This window comes from Solanum lycopersicum, chromosome 4 (genome assembly GCF_036512215.1).
Source record: "Solanum lycopersicum chromosome 4, SLM_r2.1".
NCBI lineage: Eukaryota > Viridiplantae > Streptophyta > Magnoliopsida > Solanales > Solanaceae > Solanum > Solanum lycopersicum.
In genome coordinates this window covers 4,608,915-4,629,368 of record NC_090803.1, presented here as the reverse complement: position 1 = coordinate 4,629,368, position 20,454 = coordinate 4,608,915, and the positions used below count along the sequence as shown (strand labels likewise).

General features: G+C 28.9%; 2 protein-coding genes across 2 annotated transcripts; both read right to left on the bottom strand.

The window, feature by feature from the left end:
* Positions 1–696: 696 nt before the first annotated feature.
* LOC101257357 (glycerol-3-phosphate acyltransferase 5-like) lies at positions 697–3,201 on the bottom strand. The gene is made up of 3 exons (XM_004236687.5): positions 2,401–3,201; positions 1,235–1,909; positions 697–1,126 (listed from the first exon to the last, which is right to left on the bottom strand). Exons 1-3 carry the CDS (start codon positions 2,953–2,955, stop codon positions 881–883), a joined length of 1,476 nt encoding a protein of 491 aa, XP_004236735.1. The 5' UTR covers positions 2,956–3,201; the 3' UTR covers positions 697–880.
* A 4,892-nt stretch (positions 3,202–8,093) lies between these two features.
* Positions 8,094–11,706, bottom strand: LOC101257651 (lysine histidine transporter 2-like). The gene is made up of 8 exons (XM_004236688.5): positions 11,444–11,706; positions 11,026–11,130; positions 10,149–10,427; positions 9,671–10,064; positions 9,492–9,597; positions 8,797–8,888; positions 8,530–8,598; positions 8,094–8,435 (listed from the first exon to the last, which is right to left on the bottom strand). Exons 1-8 carry the CDS (start codon positions 11,617–11,619, stop codon positions 8,337–8,339), a joined length of 1,320 nt encoding a protein of 439 aa, XP_004236736.1. The 5' UTR covers positions 11,620–11,706; the 3' UTR covers positions 8,094–8,336.
* Positions 11,707–20,454: the final 8,748 nt, after the last annotated feature.

The following is a 20,454-nucleotide window of genomic DNA, read 5'->3' as shown; positions in this document are numbered from 1 at the left end:
ATACAAGATTCTAAAAAGTGGTTATTTTTGTGAATTTTACTTAGAGGTCATGTGGTTAGAGAGCCCATTTATGAGCCCACACATACTTGTAGTAAGGCCCAAACTGATTTATGTCAATCAAGAAACCAATATTCTTGATTTTATGCAAAAGATTCATCTACCTTATATTCACTTGCTAAATTGCTCGTAGTTAATATAAATTTATTGCTAATTCGTAGCAAAAAATAATTAGTGATCAATTTTAGTATTTAGCTACGAGTTCCAAGATTTTATTCATTTTTGATAATTGAAAGTATAACTTTATTTTCACGTTGAGTCAAATTAATCAATTTAAAATATCGATCGGATAGGTTATCAACTTTAAAAAGAATGCAAATAAGAGAACTTCTTCAATAGAAGTTAGAAGAGTATTTTTTTTCCATCTAATGTTCAAAACCTGCATTATTTATACTCGCGCCCCACAATATTTTTCATATCTAAAATTTAAAATCAAAATTTTTAATAGATTTGGAGCAGGCCATCCGCTGCACTATACCTTTGATTACGTCCTTTAATGATGTTATTTAGTATTTACAATACACGTATCCAACTGTACATGACACAATTAAAAAAAGACCTAGTTCAATAGAGTTTAACTATGTCTTAATGATATCAATGAATAACTATAGTAATTTTAGAAATTAATGAACATCATCATGAACAAAGAATGTAAAGATGATATATATATATATATATATAAACAAAGAATACAACCTCAGTCTTTTTCTTTAATCTAATCTATTTTTTAAAATATATATACACAAAGACATGAAGAATAAAACAAAAATACAATAATAAGTAAAACATATAGTCAAAATTAAATAACTCATAATCTTTTTTTTTAGTGAATAAAAAGCTTGAAAGTGGCCACCACTTTTTTAAATTTATTAGCTAAATTTGTTCCAGAATTTTGTGACACAATTCCATCATTTCCAGCAAGAACTCTATATTTGTCTTTTCTTGTAAAATTAGTACATTCAAATCCTAATGTTGCTGCCAAAATCCTCTGGACATAATTTGCAACATCATGTGGACTTTTCCCTGATGAACACGTGGCTTCTACTGGTAGTTGATTCAAGAATGTTACCTGTTTGAAAAAAAATAAAATAATATATGAATCAAAAGGCAGAGTCAGATAGGATCGAGGGGTTCACCCGAATGTTACACCATATTTAAAAGGAATTCTAAATATTACCTCATACATTGGCCTAGGGTTCATGAAGAAGAAAATTGGATCCATTCCTTTCCATCCTCTAGCTGTTGTTGCATGAAAAAACCCTACTCTATAATTCATCGCCACTGGTACGATTCGATCGGTTAATTCAGCGAATAGCGCGCTAAATCTCAGTAAAAATGGTTCCCTACATGTCGTCCCTTCGGGGCAGACGACTAAATCTCCTTTCTCGAGTTGACGTTTGATTTTTTGCGCGTCCACTTCTCGAATCCTCGTGAGACGAACGGTCGGTATCGGGGACAAAATCTCCGATAATCGAGAGATTGAGTACGTCACGGCCGGTATCCTACGTTGAAGTACGGTGGATAGGACCACAGGGTCCAGTAGGGTTCGGTGTGTGCACACAAAGAGCACGCCCGAGTTAGTGATTGACGCTGGTGGTGGTGGTTTGCCCTTGACAATAACTTTACCACCAAATAATGGAGCTAAATAGGGTACAATCCATAATGGTAGAATTAAACCTATTATAATACGTATTGTTGCTAATATAATGCCAAATGGAATCCATAAAAGAATTAATAGAGCAATTGATGGTGTTGGACGTTTAACAAGACGTCCATCATGGAAAATTACTGGTAATGGCTTGATAATATGATCTTGATTTTTATTGATCATAAATGGTGGATGTAATTGTTCCTGTTTCAATTGACATTTATTAACAAAAGATAAAATAAAAATTAATGTCAATGTTATAAAAAAAAAATGTATATATATAATATATAGTTATTTCTGGTACAAGTACCATATGGAATTATTGCTACATATATATAAAAAAAATGTGACTATTGTTTCGACTATATAAAATTGAGACATTCGTAATAATTTTTTTTTATATACGAGAATATTATGTCAATGTCATAACAAAATACTTTCATTTTTAATATTGAATTAAATAAATAAAGTTTTAAGTTAAATCTACTGACGATATAATAAAAAAAACTTTAATTCTTGAACATATATTTGTCAAAAGAATTTAGGTGTCATGAACGTAAAAAGTATATCTAGTAATTCCTTTGTATACTTATCGGCATCAAATAGCTCTTTGATTTTCCATATATATAGTTCGAATTCAAGCAAACGACAAAAGTTAAATAGAAAAATTTAAGTTATATATATTGATATCGTACCTTGCATAGGGAAAGGAATGAAGAACCATTTTGAGGCCTTCCAAGGCCTAAGCTAGGTTGTGTTTCACCATCAAACAAAGCACCAACTCTTTCCAAAATCGAGTCGAAATCGTCTTTAATAAATCCAGTAGCGAAGCCAAAATTGTTCACTACGAGTTCACTTCCAATAACATCATCAGCTCTCAAATGTTCCTTAACAAATCTCTCCACCATAATTCTTGGAATTTTTGTCACAACAATTCTTTTATCAAATGAACTAAAAATCCTCCAAGACTTCATATCAATATCATCAAAATAAAACTTGGGTAAAACAGCCCTAGCCACAACTTCAATTTCAGAAATTTTTACACCTATAGTAGCCACAAATATCATTAATTTTAACCCTTTATCCTTTTGGCCACAAATTCCAAGAAATTTAATTAATGGCCATAACATAAGTAAAATTGCAAATCTTATAAGACTAGATGCTTCAAATGCAATTAACATAAAGTAACTAAATGGATCTTGATCTTTTAATAGAGTTCCTTCAAGCTCACAAACAATTGATGAATCCATTTGAAAAACTTTTTTTTTTTTGGACAAAAATATTAATTTTCTTTTTTTTTTTTGGACAAAAAAATTAATGTTTTCTTTTTGTTGTTGTTGTGTTAGATAATTGAAATCAAGAATTGGGTTTTAAGGAGTATGAAAATTGTAAGATGAAAGTAGTTTTGACTTTACTCTAAGGAAATAATGGAATTGGTTTATCTAATTTACAACTACCAAGTATATGCAAAGAAGGTAGATACCTATTTTTTATATATTAAGATGTAAGACCCTATTTGTTTTGTACATAAATATATATACATGAAATAATAAAGAAAATAATAAGTTAAAGAATATTTGACATGTCAACATGCAAAACTAGGTTACTTAACTCAACCAACTAACTTTTTCTTTTTTAAAAAAATAAAAAATACTATAGAGTTAATGTTGATAAATATTATTGAATCGGATCCATACCTTGTAATATACTGTTAACTTGCACTAATAATATAAATAATATTTTATGTGCGGTTGGCGTTATTAAATTTATTTTGGGATTTAAGAGAATAGCGTCCACCTCTCTACCCAAAAAAAAAAAAATTACTCGTATGTAGGTTATTAAAATCACTTGATCATAAATTATTTTCATTAAATTCAAAAATATATGTATCATATAAATTATACTATCTATCTTATAAAAAATTTCAATTTTATTTTTTTTAATTCCAAGTGAAATTATGGTTTGCTCATTTTTTTAAATTTTTTTTATTCGTCCTTTTTACAGACGTCATGTAAATTATGCAATAAATATATATATGTTTTTCAACTCAGTATAATTTAATACAATTATCTCATCTTTGTCTAGAAGCTACACCTATATATATCTCAAGTCCTCAAAAATACTTTTGTCACCGCAATTTTTATTTTTTTTAATGTAAAATAGTGAAAATTCTATAAGTTACCTTTTATTAATTTTTCTTATATATGTTTATCATATATTGATTTTTTTAATTTCAACCTATGTATACTTTATAATTATATATTTTAAATCACGTTACTAAAAATTTATATCCTACACTACACAATTTCAAATTAATAGAGCTAATAAATTTAGCAATAGCAATACTCTAACGTGATCTAATTAATTACATCATACTTGCGTCTCGATTGCTTCATCAAAAATTGAAAACTAAATTATGGTAAATATTTACCCACATACAATGTTTACATCAAACATAAATCATAATTGATGTGTTTTATTGTAGCTAAGTAATTACATGTACTTTAATTAACTTTTAAAATGTATTTTTTAAATCATATTAATATTAAAAAACGTACAATCTATAATATTTTTCATCAAGTTCTTGAACATCTAAGATAAAATTTGAAGATATAATATTAATTTAAATTTAAATTTAAATTTAGCTTCAAATTTAGTCAAAAATTAATTTTTGAAAAATGAAACATAGATAAAATTTTTGTGAAGATTAATATAATGGAATCGTGTGAAAAATTATCAACCACTTAATTAATATAGTTGACCGGCTTTGTCCATTTTATGAAGGTTTTGAATTTGTTAAATTCTACCTTTTTATTTAAATAATATAGATTACTTACAAGTTATCGTATAATAAAATGACACTTTTCTGAATACATTATCTACTTGCAAATTAGTTGGTAAGAAAAAGTAAAATAGTGTCATTTTATTTTAACTACTAAACTTAAAGATGATATTTTTACTTGTTCATTTTTAAGTATAGATTGTGGGGTCTTAACGATATCATAACATTATACGATATATTTATATTGATTTGTATTATAAGAAACTTCGACATCAGCTATATAAGGAGCGGATCTAGGGCCTCATGACTTATTATGAAGGTGTACTAGAAAAGAAACAACTACAAAGGAAGAAATTTTTTTGATATTTATGTATGTAGCGATCGATTATGAATTATGTGAATACATAAATTAGCTCAGTTGTTTAAGTATTAGAATGCATCTTGATGTTTCAAATTTCAAGTATTATATTTTATTTTTAAGTTTCAAACTCCTTCAATTAAAATCATAAATCCACCACTCGCTATTTGTAGGTAATGTTTAGAACTATATCTTTCTTTTCCTTTCAGAGTTTAGACGACAAAAAGTTGTGGTGAATAAGTACTCCTTTCTTACCTAGAAAATTTAAGTTTGTGTCTTAAGATTAGTGACCCCCTAAAATTGACATCAATTTTCACTTAGATATTTTAACTAAGCTTTGTTCATTTTAGACACCTCATGTAATAACTCTTTGCGTCATTTTGACACTTTTTACTAACGTGTCAGAGTAAGTGTAATACACTCAATATCAGCGCCGTGAAAGGCACATTTAATCTTTTTTTTTTATTTTCTTCCTCATTTCTCAGTCACCATCTCTCAAAACTTGAGCTAGTGCTGGCAATTTAAGCCTATTTTTCATTGACCCGCCAAATAGCCCATCAAATATGGGTTGAAAGAGTGATTTTAAATATGTGTAATATTTGGGATTATACCCATATTTTACCTATTAAAATATGAGTATGTTATGGGTAAACTACGGGTTTAATATGGGTATTGCAAGTTTTCTCCAAATTTTCAAAAAAAAATTATGTTACCAAGTTTTAGAAGCGATTTTTCAAAACTTTCATATATAAATCCCTATTAATATTTCAACTCTCGACCTCCACCCCACGTTTTCCAAAAGAAATTAAAGTTTATTTTTAAAAAATATTTTAAACTTCAAAATTTCATTTGTTCACTCCTATCCTTGATCACCCCCAACCCACCCCCACACCAGCCCCCTCACCCCCCACCCCAAAAAAATAAAAATTTAAGTTCCATAATAACTCTGACTAACTGTGTCGTCTCTATATACTTTAGAGCATGTAATATTGCCAGTGCTTCTGCTTTTGTATCAGTGGTAGATAAATCCTCAACCCTGAAGTTTTTTTTAAAGGTTTTTTTTTACTTTTATAATAAAATAAAATTAAATAAAGCATTTCAATAGATTTCATCTAAAAAAAAGGTTAAATTATTTTCTCCATATTGAATTCTCAAGTAAAGAACTATTTATTCCTGAAATATGGGTAAACTAGTATTTTATCCAACCCATTTATTACCCAATCCATTTTTACACATATCAAATATGGGCGTATTGAATGATTCCTCATTTTATGTTTACCCATTTTCAACCCGCCCACATTTGACCCAACCTGCCCATTTGTCACCACTAACTTGAACTCATAAACCATGTAGCCACCACGGGTAGAAAAGGGTCATATTTTTTAGATGATTCCTTTAGTATTTTTTAGCATAGAATAGTGGATCCACTAAGTAGTTTATATTCTATACTATTGGCAAGGTATTAGACGACTATGGCGGTGTGAGGCAAAACGTTGTATCATCACAATAACTCTTACGTGATGGTTGTCGGTTAGAAAAACTCCCACATAAGTTGATTATATTTTATATACACAATTTATTTGTATTGTTACATACATCTCAGAGTACACTATATCTTTACATACATATAGAGTTGACATCATATTTTTTAAATAGCTCTTTTTTTATATTGCACTTGTTTTAAATTGTTTTATATTGAAATGAGTTCAGTCATGTATAATTGAGTTGAGCCAGGTAAGTTCTTTTGATTTCCTTTCAAGCCTATGTTTGTGTTTTAGCATTCCGACTCGCATACTCGTACATTTAATGTATTGATGTCAGTTGGTCTGCATCGTCTTACGATGTAGACGCATGTAACTAAGAGCGGCATTTGACGCACTGTTCATCCATTGAGCAGCTCAGAATCAGTTGCTGAGTTTCTTTGCATTCCGAAGGACATCTTTTATCTTTTGCTTTCTAGTTTTCAGTTGTGAGGAAGATTGGGGGTCCTGTCCCAACATCCTTTTTTGTTTTAGAGGTTTCATAAACAGATAGTATTAGTTCTTTAGTCTTTTCATTGTCATCTTCTATGTTAATATTTGAGTTGCCACTTTGGCTAAACTAAATGTTTACTTTTAAAACATTATAAGTTCAGTTTGAGACAGTTAAGTTGTTTAACATTTGAAGTCTTTTCTTGATACTTTAAGTTTTTAGCTGAGTAAGTATGTCAGGTCAAGGGTTCCTTGGGACCAACAATGGTCTTCGAGTGCAAGTCTCGCCCAGGGTGTAGGCTCGGGACATAACAATCTTGAAGAACAAGTTTGAGATATTTTCTGTATTTCTTTCTTTGAATAAAATTGTAAAAAGAATTTGCTTATCTAAGCAAGTAAACTGAGGATTAAAATGCTAAAAACAAAACTACATAGTTGGGTTAACGATGCCATAATTGGGCTATCATTGTATTAGGCCCAAGGGCTTGAACATTGGCCAAAATTAGTTTCAACAGGCCCGATATGAAGAAGCCCAAAGATAATTTTCTTTAGAGCCGATGATCTAGCGGAAACAGTCTACCTTATCTATCTTATAGAGGAAAGAGGATAGGATTTGCTTACGTTATCCTCCACAAACTACTTGTCAAATCACACTAGATTTTGTTGTTGTTGTATTAACTTTTGAAATTATAACACAATTATTGGCTAAACCAGTATACATTGTATATGAAAGCTTAGGTATTAACCGCGGGATAACTTTGTTTTTAAATTAGATGATATAATATTAAAAAACTTTCTATACTATTAGGTCACTTGAGTAGATTATAAATTAAAAGTAGTTATTATATATAAAATAACTTCAAAAATGCGTTAAATGTCCTATAACATAATAAAATATAATTTGTTCTTTTTACTATAATAGTCTATTTCCCTTGGACAAAAGTAATTAATTTAATTTTTCTAACTTATATTATAGTAATAAAAGAAACCAAAGTAGTTGCATTGATAGAAACCTCATTATATTTTTAGGGTAAATACCTCTTACAATCGACATATTGAAGTTAAACATGTAGGGTTAGCTAAATCTCCCATTTTTGTTGCCCTATCCTATTTTATCATAGTCAAATATTGCAGTAGAGAAAATATGCCTCCATTTTTAATCAGAAATTTTGAATACGAATTCGTAATATAGAATCACCTATATATCCCTTAAGATTTCATGATTTGATATGGAATATCAAAGTACTAATACAACAATTAAACTAAAATAGCAAGACATTTGAAACAACATGAAGATTTACGATATCTCAACCATTTATAAAAATGAATAAAAGAAATAGATATTTGCAGGTCTCTTGTGTCTAAAAACGAAGATTCTGCAATAATAACATAAAACTAAAAAAATAAATTAATAAGTGATTTACCTAACTAATTATCTCTATTCTGACAAATACTACTAATTGTTTGTCATGAGGAAATTTATTTGTTATTATTTTAAAACTAATTTCCAAATGACCCTATCTATGAATAGAACTTGTATGTTTTGGCCTGCAGTATGAGATGTCTCAAGGCACCAATTGGAGCTAAAACCATCAGAAGAACACCTATCAAGATGCATATCTACATAAAAAAAAATGAAGACAAAATTATGATATTAACAATACAAACAATTAGATTTCATCAATTTCTCAAAAATAATTTTCTTGTAACATACCCAATTAGTCCACCAAGACAATGAAAATCTTCTAGGTTTGTAGATGGCAAGCCACATGATACAAGGAAGCTACAACAATAGAGAAAAAGATTCGATTCAAATGTGAACGTTATCAATTTGACTTAAAAGTTATCGATGTATAATATGCAAAATCGATAATCAGATCAACTAATAATATTTTTGAAAGATTTGATTTTGTAATCCATCGATCACCAATACTATTTTAGTTATATGAGGTGTAGAAACGACACAAGATATTTGGCTTACAAAGTAGGTAGTAGGAGCAAATGCAAATCCTCCAAAGAAACTAAGTAGTCCACCAAAAAATGGAAATGTCATTCCAAGGAACAATGTTAAGGCTGCACATACAATACAAAAAATAAAACATTTAATAAGTGACAATTTGATTATTGAAAACAAATCATGTTTATCATAAAATTAGTTATGATTCAACTTGGAAAATTCTAAAAAGTTAGCTTCCACTCGCAAAAATTTAGAAATAACTACAATTTTTAAGGAAAAAAGTATAAATATACTCCTAAACTGTCGAAAATTGTATATAGATAATATCTTCTGTCATACTTTTGAGACATTGATACTCTTATCATCCAAAAACTAGAGCATTTATGTCCATTTTAATAGAAGACTAAATAGGGACACTAGACACGATTATTGTCGATCCAATATTTAATAAATGTCGAGTTAGTGAATAAGATTATAACACATGTATGTCCGTTAGTATGAAGGATATATATTTCTAGTTTTTGAACAACATGGACACCAATATCTCAAAAATATGACGGAGGATATCTACATACCATTTATGATAATTTAACGATATGTTTGTCTTTTTTTCCATTTTAAATACCATTTCATATCTATAAAAACATTTTTTTTCTCAAATTCAATTTTTATGATCACACGAGCTCAATATACCAAATAAAATCATAATAAAAACATACCAACATAAACGGTCCGAACAGTAAATCGTAGTATTTTAGATGGAGCAAATTTCAGTCCCTTGACCATGTAAGATTCTACCATGTCAAAGACACCCATAGCAAATATCTGGGGGAAAAAAAATAACGCGTGAATTAAACGCACATCAGATAGTCCAAATTCTATCGAAAATAAGTTTAACCTGATAGCTTCCAATAACGTGAATGACGACGAACGCGTTCGCCATTATAATAAGCCACGCAGGTTTCTCTAATGAGATCAAGATATTGTCTTCCACAGTGTTACCAAAAGCTGCATAGCCAACAAAAGCAACTGGAAAATAACATATAGCTACAATAATATAGGCACCAATAACTCCCTTCCACATTGGTTTTTTGCATGGTTTTTCTTGTGTTGATGGCATAGTTGCTTGAATTTCTAAGACAACATTATGTCCAGCATATGCAAATGCAACTTCACCTAATGCCTGAAATCCATTAAACATTCTTCCTATTTGTGTTGAAGCCCTTGGACCATATTCAACTTCCGGACTTATTCCCTTGTGTACTGATGCTCCCCATCCTATCGTTGAGTAACTACACAGTCATCACATCGTCAACATCAGACATCCAGATACATACGAGAGAGAAAGGAATACGACATACTAGAAAATGTGTTACCTAAGAGATGTGACAGCAGCAAGGAAAGAGACAAAGGAAATAGAGTTGAAATTGGGACAATGTGAAAGAAAGAAATGAACAGAGCCAAAAATCATGATGAAATAAGTAGTCCTCAGTGGACTACAAGTAGGACATGCAGTGTCATAAATCTTCTTCAGTGACTTCCCACCAGTCACCATATACAATATGTTCACTCCAACTTCTACTGTCAACTGCTGAGGAACCACAACCCACAGACCAAGCTTTTCACCAAAAGCCTCTTGCCCCAACTCATGGTACCTAACACAGATCACGATAAAATTAGCTCATGAAATCATAATCCAGTCAATAAAGTCTAATCATGATCTACAATGTGAGAATCGAACTCTCATTCAGTGGTGGAGCCAAAAATTTTACTAAGAGTGTCCATGGTGTTTTGGGGTTTGAATCTGGAACTCCTTCATTCATGTGGACACCGATTACCACTGTGTCTCCGATCCAAACCAATAAATAACATACATAATTTTGTTATTATACATACATAATATATTATTTTTTTCTATAAATAATTTTAAAAATCTTATATATATCAAAAACTATTTATAATTTACTTATGAAAGTAAATGTCCAAGATGAGAACATTTATCTTATTGGTTTCATGTATACGAGTGTTTATGACAATTCTTTGTGAGATTGAAAATGTCAATGTCTCTTCCTTCTGGAATGAAAATAGTGAATTTTGAAGTTTTATTCATAGTAAGATCAACTATTGAAACTTTCATAATATCAAACTCTCATCAATAAGCTGAAATCTCGTATAAGATTTATAATAATAAAGACATTAAAAATTAGTGAAAATTGGATGAATTTGAATTTTTATTCTATTTTATTTATGTACCTATCGAATCTTTTTCCGGGTACCATCTCGTGCATCTCCACCATTTGCCATAATGTATATAACGTTACCACCCATGATGTGAGCAATACTACGCCTCCCCAATACCTATTATAAAAAAAATAACATGAAAAATCAATTCTAAAAAAAAATATATCAAAATTTAACAATATATACCTACACATGTTTATGAAATATAATTGTTATCACTCAATTTAAAAGATTTTTATCTCAAAAAAAAAAAAATCACTCAATTACAACTATCTTTAAGAATCAAATTGACATGGTAAGATAAATTATATTTATACCATATGAACATAAATTCAGTGATAAAGCCAGAAATTTTATAAAGAATACACGCAGTTACGTAATTATGCTACTATCAAAAGTGGTTTGATAAGAATTCGAAGAAAATACTAACCATCCCATTTGAGACATGGCATAAGGGAGAGATAGAACACCAGCACCAACCATAGCTGTGACATTATGAAACGTCGAATAATACCATTTTGCAGTCCTATTTGATGTGATTGGTAGCCAATCATCGACGTTTTTAGTATTGTTATTATTACTCTCCGAACTTTTACTACTTCCCATACTTGAAAATATTTTCCTTTGTTTCTATATCTCAACCTGAATAGTAATTCCTTATGGAGGAATATAGATGATTTAAGGGGGAAAAATCCATCTATATATATATAGGTAGAGATTACACTAGGTTAAAATATAATAAATTTATAAATTATGATAAATTTGATATTATTTTTAAAAATTGTGGTTATTTTAGTGTAGGCATATTTCCCTAATATTGTGGTTTACTCGATCCAAAGTCTAACTAACTCCATATTTAATTGGCATTGATTTTTTCGTATTTAGAAATTAGGATAATTGAATAAAGCTTATCTATTTTGGTCCAAAATACAAATAAAATTTTTACATTTATAATTTTTATTTTATTTTTTTTGCTTTTCTAACATTTCTAAGTAGTAGAACTAAAACACTTTAATGAGGCTGATAACATGGATTACGGTTATTGGTTGTTACACATATTTGATAATATTTGATAAAGTATTGTATTGTTTCAATCCAACGTTTATATTTCAATAAATAAATTTACAGAAAAAAAGGATGAAGGATAGAATTATCTTTAAAAAGCGTAGGATAAAGAATATGATAAGATTATTAAATAATAAGTACAGATAAAATTAGAAGAAAATATGAAGATTATGACGCGGTCAGTACATGACCAAATCGATCGGTGTCCGAAATGAAACTTCTTATGTTACTTCATTGTCATTTCATACCATTAATATGTTAGACGCTGATTTTACAAACATACAATAAATATATATTTGGATAGAAATGTTAAAATAATTAACAATTAGTGCGTTTGGTAAAATCTGTTAAACAAGTATTTTAAATTCATTTACAAGAAGTTACAAATTTAAAGGTAGTTTTTACATTTTTAGAAAAATGCGGAATAAAGGGATAATTAAATGCTAAAAATATTTCAGAGATTACAAAAAAAAAATATTAGTAAAAAATGATAAAAGTTTGGTCAAACAAAATGCTCTTATAATTTTTTGAATTATTTTGTTTGGTTAGACAAAATGCTCTTAATTATTACCAAACAAGTAAATAAATCAAAAGATATTTAAACATAGATTTTGCAAATTTCTTTTTAAGAAACTGTACATGTTTGTAAGTACTATCCAAAATGCAAAATATTTTATTAAATCATAGTAGAAAAAATTACCTGACTCTTCAAATATTAAATAAAATGAAATAAAGAAAACACTAAATAAGAAACCAAAACACTAATAAATAGGGGGATAATTAAAACTTTAATAAAAGTTATTGTAACAATCTTTATTTGTTCATGTTTTTCTCTTAATACTTTGAAGAATAGTTCTTAATAATAATTGTTTAAATTGATATTGGTGTAATTATTAATTATGTCATTAATTTAAAAGTATTATTTTTTTTCGACATTTCAAACGGAATAATAATTCCTTATTGAGGAATATAGATGATTAAGGATGTATTTCTCAATTCTCACATATTTATACTCTATATATATTAAAATTACTAAGGTCCTTAGAATTATTGATTAAACTTCTTGCCGTTCATTAAAATTACTAAGGTCCTTAGAATTACTAAAAATCCTATTTACATACCAAGAAACAATGGGGAACATTGATAGTATTAATAGATAAAATAATTCATTCTTTTTGTATTCTTTTTGTTTGTTAAAATAGATAAATAAAAAGGAATAAGTAAAAAAGAAAAACTGGATGAATAATTAGAGATAGAATAAGTAACCCTCCAGAATAAAATAGGAAAAGTAATATTATTTATGTATTTATTTTGTGGAATAACAAATACTAAGGACCATCCATTTTTCAATGGGAATAGAGGAAGTGACGTTTATGAATTTTATGTAGAATTTTAATTTACAAATATTTTCTTCTTTTTAAAATAAAAAATTAATCAATGTGAGTAGTTAGGGAAAGTAAAGACAACGGTGCAAAATGTTTTAAAAAATTATAAAATTTATTTTAAGAAAGACAACCTTTTTTCCTAATAAATGTGAGTATATTTAGAAAATGTTTTGTCAAATATACAATTTTTTTTCCATCTATCATGGCGAAAGATTATGAGAACTTTTATTTTCTTCCTTCATATTAAAAAATGTTAAATTCAAAATAAAATATAAATTTATAAAATGATTTGAATTATATTAAATTCGTAAATATATTAATTCAAATAAATATTGTTGATTAATATATTTGAGTTAAATATTTAAGTCTAATAAATATGAATTTAATTAAAGTTTAAATTAATTAATTTCTGCTACAATGGATGAACCCAATTTGTTAAGCCCAATTTCATCTCATTCTACAACCTATCTTGGTGCCATTTGAAAAAATGATGTGACATACCAAGTCATATAAGAAACCAATAGAATCATGACATGTGTCAAAGATGACAAGCTCGCTCCATAAAGCTTATATGACATGTCACTTAAATCTGATTGCAAACGGAATCATATTCCAATCCAACTCCTCTATTCTAAAACTATAAATAGGGGTCCTCATAATTCAGAAAAGGGACAGAATATTCTAAACAAGAAGCTAGAGGAAATATGTGGTACAAACGCCATTTAATTCTCTACAAATCTACAAGTTTAAGAATTCAAGCATTCATGTTTCAAGAACGATTAAGATCAAGACCACCGAATTGAAGAACAAGCTTGAAGCCCTTGAATTTAAATAAAAGTCAAAATCAAGATAGAGTCCAAGTTCAAGTTCATCATAGATTCAATAACAAGCTTTAAAGCCCTTGAATTTATATTTGAAAAGGCAAATTCAGAGAAATCATAGAGATTGTAACACTTGTATTTGAAACAATAAAATCAATTGTTGCTATAATTTTCCGTTCCTGATTATTGTTTTCTCGACGCAAATTTTACTGTCTACAAATTTTGGCACGCCCAGTGGGACCATCTCTACCTCTCATCTCAACTTTTTAAGCATTAATAAATAACAAAATGTCTTCCACTATAGAAGAACAACTAGCAACCTTAACTAAAGCAATTGAAGGCCTAACAAAGTGCGCACACGAACAAGATGCTAAACTTTTCAAGCTAACAAATAAGATGGATAACATGATTGAAAGAAGATCAAGTCAATCACCTCAAAAGGTTTCCAAAATTCAAGATGAAGGAGAGTCTTGCGTAAACCAAACAAATATCAAAGAGATTCTTATCTTAGATGAAGATTTGATTCTAATTGATCAATTGAAGAACTTTATCATAGAGGCTATCAAAGACAAATTCGAGTCTTCGTCCAAATTTTCTTCCATATATGCAAAGCCATATACACAAAGGATTATTAACTTGAAAATGTCTGAGGGCTATCAACCTCCCAAGCTTCAAGAATTGATGGAAAAGGAAATCTCAAACAACATATAGTGTAGTTTATTGAGACTTGCAATGCTGCTAGACATATGGTGATTATCTTGTTAAAGAGTTCGTTCGATCTCTCAAAGAAATTGCCTTTGATTGGTAAACAGATCTTCAACCTAATTCTAGAGATTGTTGGGAGCAATTAGAGCAAGAGTTCCTCAATTGTTTCTATAGCACGAGACGTGTCGTTAGTATGATGGAACTTGCAAAGGCTCGTAAAGGTGAAGATGAGTTAGTTGTTGACTTTATTAATCGCTGGAGAAGTCTGAGCCTCAACTGCAAAGATTGCCTTAGTGAAAATTCTAGTACTGAAATGTGCATCTAAGGTATGAATTGGGGTCTTCATACATTTTGCAAGGTTAAAGTCCAATACATTTGAAGAGTTTTCAACTCGTGCACATGACATGGAATTAAGCATGACTTTAAGAAAATATCAACAATCTCTTGTCTATGGATCTCATGAAGATAAAGATATAGAAGAACTTCAAAGTGGGGGCAAGTCTGCATTTGAAGATGACTTTGAAGAGTCAATGTATATCTAGACGCTCCTTAACGCATGAGCTTAAGCTGCAAGTTACAATGCTCCTTGAAATACGAGCCTAAACTGTATCTCACTTAAATCTTCAAGTTGAAATATTTTATAAAATACGAGCTTAAACTGTATGTCACTTAAATCTTCAAGTTAGAATTAAATCTTCAAGTTGAAATCTCCTTGAAAGACGAGCTTAAACTGTATGTCAGTTAAATCTTCAAGTTAGAGTTAAATCTTCAAGTTACAATGCTACTTGAAACTCGAGCTTAAACTGTATCTTACTTAAATTTTCAAGTTGAAATGCTCCATAAAACACGAGCTTAAACTGTATGTCACTTAAATCTTCAAGTTAGAATTAAATCATCAAGTTGAAATGCTCCTTGAAACACGAGCTTAAACTGTATGTCACTTAAATCTTCAAGTTAAAGTTAAATCTTCAAGTTGAAATGCTCCTTGAAACATGAGCTTAAACTGTGTGTCACTTAAATTTTCAAGTTTGAGTTAAATCTTCATGTTGAAATGCTCCATAAAACACGAGCTTAAACTGTATGTCACTTAAATCTTCAAGTTAGAATCAAATCTTTAAGTTGAAATGCTCCTTGAAACATGAGTTTAAACTGTATGTCACTTAAATCTTCAAGTTAGAGTTAAATCTTCAAGTTGAAATGCTCCTTGAAACACGAGCTTAAACTGTGTGTCACTTAAATTTTCAAGTTTGAGTTAAATCTTCATGTTGAAATGCTCCATAAAACACGAGCTTAAACTGTATGTCACTTAAATCTTCAAGTTAGAATCAAATCTTCAAGTTAAAATGCTCCTTAAAAAATGAGTTTAAACTGTATGTCCCTTAAATCTTCAAGTTAGAGTTAAATCTTCTAGTTAAAATGCTCCTTGACACACGAGATTAAACTGTGTGTCACTTAAATTTTCAAGTTTAAGTTAAATCTTCAAGTTGAAATGCTCCTTGAAACACGAGCTTAAACTATATTTCCCTTAAATTTTCAAGTTAAAGTTAAATCTTCAAGTTGAAATGCTTCTTGAGACACGAGTCTAAACTATATATCATAAAGCTCTTTAAATTTGAGCTAAATCTTCAAGTTAAAATGCTCCCTAAATTGCATGTCACTCTTGGCCCGCAAGAGTATAAACTGTGTACGGCACAATAAAAAAAATCAAAAATCACTCAAATCCCCCAGAACTACGTTGTGGCTTGATCCTCTTCATTAAGGTACGTGGGCGCTTCGAACCATATTCTTAGTTCAGTTGCATGAGTTTAAAAAAAATGTTCCCACTTGATTTATCGCGTGAAAGTCAAAGCGATATGTATTTTATTTTATATTTTGTCTCATCAAACTTTAGACTTGTACGAAGTATTGATGGGTCGATGGAGGGGAAAACTCTTATAACACCTTGAGTTTATTTTCAAGGCGAGAGCGTTACACGATATTCTAGTAAACTTCAAGTTAGTTAAGCATTCAAGACCTTGTAACACCTTGAGTTTATTTTCAAGGCGCGAGCGTTACACGGTATTCTAGTAAAGCTTCAAGTTGGTTAAGCATTCGGGACGTTGTAATACCTTGAGTTTATTTTCAAGGCAGGGACGTTAAGCACATTTTTGTGTGATAAATCTTTCCAGTATGTAGCCTCCGTAAAATATAAAATTGCTTTTGTTGATCTACAAAAAAAACAAAAATCATCTAGAAAGATTTTGAAGGTAATAAACAAGTGAAGGAGAGATTGTTACCTGTCAAGACATGAGATTTTTAGTCTGAAATTTTTTTAGCATGGCAGAATCTAGAGCTAACTTCAAAAAATCATCTAGAAAGATTTTGAAGGTAATAAATTTTGAATTTTGAATATGTTAGAGATCGAAAATCCTAGTTTCTGAAAAATCAAATGGTTCATGATTTGGATTTTTCTATAACGAGATATGAATTTTCTACGATAGACATGTCAAGCTATAAAAAAGTGACAAAAATTTTTTTTACAAAAAGAGGAAAATTACCTTGAGTATGCCATTTTCGTCGTAGGCTCCTAATCTGTAATTGAAGATAAAATTGTGGAGACAATGTATCTATTTATAGATTTCATGTGATGGGATAAAATTCTTCTCCTAGTTCAATTACAATTTCTTTTTGGCTTGGACAATAAAATATATATATGAATATGAAATTGAGTAGGATTATAATTCCTAGTTGAATACTATTCCTTTTTGACTAAGGCAATAAAACATATATAGGTATATGAAATTGAGTAGGATTACAATTCCTAGTTCAATTACAAGTCCTTTTGACTAAGACAATAAAATGAATATGAAATTGAGTAGGATTACAATTCCTAATTCAATTATAATTTATTTTTAACTAAGGTGAATTTAATAACTGGTAAATGGTTCAAGCCTAGTCTCTAAAAGATAAAATATCTCGACAAGAGCTGAAGCAGGAGGTATTTGTAATCATTTAAAATTTATTAAATATAAATTTATAAAATGATTCGGATTATATTAAATTCGTAAATATATTAATTCAAATAAATATTACTGATTGATATATTTGAGTTAAATATTTAAGTCCAATAAATGTGGATTTAATTAACGTCTAAATTAATTGATTTGGGCTACAATGGATGAACCCAATTTGTTAAGCCCAATTTCATTTCATTCTACAACCCATCTTGGTGTCATGTGGGCAAATGATGTGGCATGCCAAGTCAAATAAGAAACCAATAGAATCATGACATGTGTCAAAGAAGACAAACCCGCTCCATAAAGCGCATATGTCATGTCACTTAAATCTGATTGGCTGAACGAAATCCTATTCCAATCACAATTCCTCTATTCTAAAACTATGAATAGGGGTCCTCATAATTCAGAAAAGGGACAGAAAATTCTAAACAAGAAGCTAGAGGAAATATGTGATACAAACGCCATTTAATTCTCTACAAAGCTACAAGTTTAAGAATTCAAGCATTCAAGTTTCATGAACAATCAAGATCAAGACCACCGAATTCAAGAACAAGCTTAAAGCCCTTGAATTTAAATAACAATCAAGATCAAGATAAAGTTCAAGTTCAAGTTCATCATAGATTCAAGAACAAGCTTTAAAGTTCTTGAATTTATATTTGAAAAGGCGAATTCAGAGGAATCATAGAGATTGTAACACTCGCATTTGAAACAATAAAATCGTTTGTTGCTATGATTTTCCATTCTTATTATTATTTTCTCGACGTGAATATTATTGTCTACAGTCGATATAATAATATTTTATATATCCTCATTCAAATAAATATGACATATATTTTAATATTAATTGTTATTTTAATGTATTTTTTTTAAAAAAATATTTTAATAAGTAACATGATGTAATTAATATATATTACTTTATTCAAACGTATTGACCTAGTATCATGGTTTACTTGATACAAAGTTTAAAAAGTTTAACTAAAGGATAGTTGATTTTTTTCTTTTCTCCAAAATATAGCAAAGAATGTAGGATTTAAAGGGTATTTTGATTTTTATTCTATCTCTAGAGTATAGCAAAGAAGTTAGGATTGTGACAAACTTTATCGATGTTTTTCTCTTTAAAATGAAGATTTTAAGTTAAAAAAGACTTATTTCTAAATTTTAGTTTTGAACTATACTCAAATGTTTAAATTGTTATCCACGCAAGTTTTATTAATTATGTTTCATAATTTAAGAGTTTTACTTTTTCTAATATCTCAAATTGAAGAGTAATTCCTTGTTGAGAAATATAAATGATGAGAGAAGTGTGAGAAAATTGTGGTAATTCTTTATAAATTTGATATTATTTTAAAATCGTGATTACTTTATCCAAACATATTCAACTTTTGGTTTGCTTGTTTCAAATAACCAACTTTATCTTAATGAAGTTTTGCTTATCTCTAAATACAATTAGGATAAACCTTATTTTCTTAGTTTTATTTTATATGTCATTTTTTTACTTTGTATTTGCATAAAGAAATTATGTAACTTTAATCTTCTACTCTTATTTTATCTTTTTGGAACTCAAATTTTCAATCAATGAATATGAATTAATTAATTTACTGAATGAATATGAATAGTTTATTTAACTTATTAAATTGGTCAACTATATATTTTCAATACTAATAACTCACACGATAAAAAGGGGAATAATATGCTAACTTATGCATTAATTTTATGAAATGACAAGTATTGTGAACCAATTATTTATAGAATGAATGATATATAAAATGAAACGGAGGAAATATCTATTTTAGTCCAAATGGCATAAAATTCACATTTGTAAAAGCTTATTTATAATTTTGATAGTTAAGCTAGTAAATGAAAATGTTAGAAAAATATTTAGTTTTTGTTTTTCTCAATTAAAAAAGTACTTGGGGCCCGTTTGACCATTAGATTTCTCAAATAATATTTGAAAAAAATTGGCAAATAATGTTTGTCCATATAATTTGTCATTATTTGACAAATATCCCAAATTTCCAAATAATAGTTTTTTCTAGTATTTGGGTCAAATCTCATTATTTGGGATCTTTTGAAAATTAAATATTTACCCCAAACTTTTATCTTTTACAAAAATACCCTTTATAGTAATTGCTTGCGTTGTATTACATTTTTTTTTACGTAGAACACCAAAATATTGATGAAATATTTACTGGATATTAAGTAATGATTTGATTGTTGATGAAATGATGAAAAATTGGCTCAAGGTAACAAAGTCATGCACTATGTATACTTCACGATGTATGTAATGATGTTTGTTGCACTAACTCCAAATTATCACATTGCTTTAGTATCATGAAAACTATTTGTTATTGTTGTAACGAACATATTAGTGACTTGTAATACAAACCTATAGTTAGTTTTGATAGTTCTAAAACTTATGGGTATAAATCATATTTTTCTAAGAAGGTGAAATATATTTTCCAAATCCGA

Coding starts and splice junctions, on each gene's coding strand:
- LOC101257357 (XM_004236687.5), bottom strand. CDS start 2,955: ATGGATTCATCAATTGTTTGTGAGCTTGAAGGAACTCTATTAAAAGAT. Junction 1,910..2,400: donor CATTCCTTTCCCTATGCAAG/GTACGATATCAA, acceptor CAATTGAAACAG/GAACAATTACATCCACCATT. Junction 1,127..1,234: donor ACCCTAGGCCAATGTATGAG/GTAATATTTAGA, acceptor TTTTTCAAACAG/GTAACATTCTTGAATCAACT.
- LOC101257651 (XM_004236688.5), bottom strand. CDS start 11,619: ATGGGAAGTAGTAAAAGTTCGGAGAGTAATAATAACAATACTAAAAAC. Junction 10,065..10,148: donor GCTGCTGTCACATCTCTTAG/GTAACACATTTT, acceptor ATGACTGTGTAG/TTACTCAACGATAGGATGGG. Junction 8,436..8,529: donor TGTCTTGGTGGACTAATTGG/GTATGTTACAAG, acceptor TTTTTTATGTAG/ATATGCATCTTGATAGGTGT.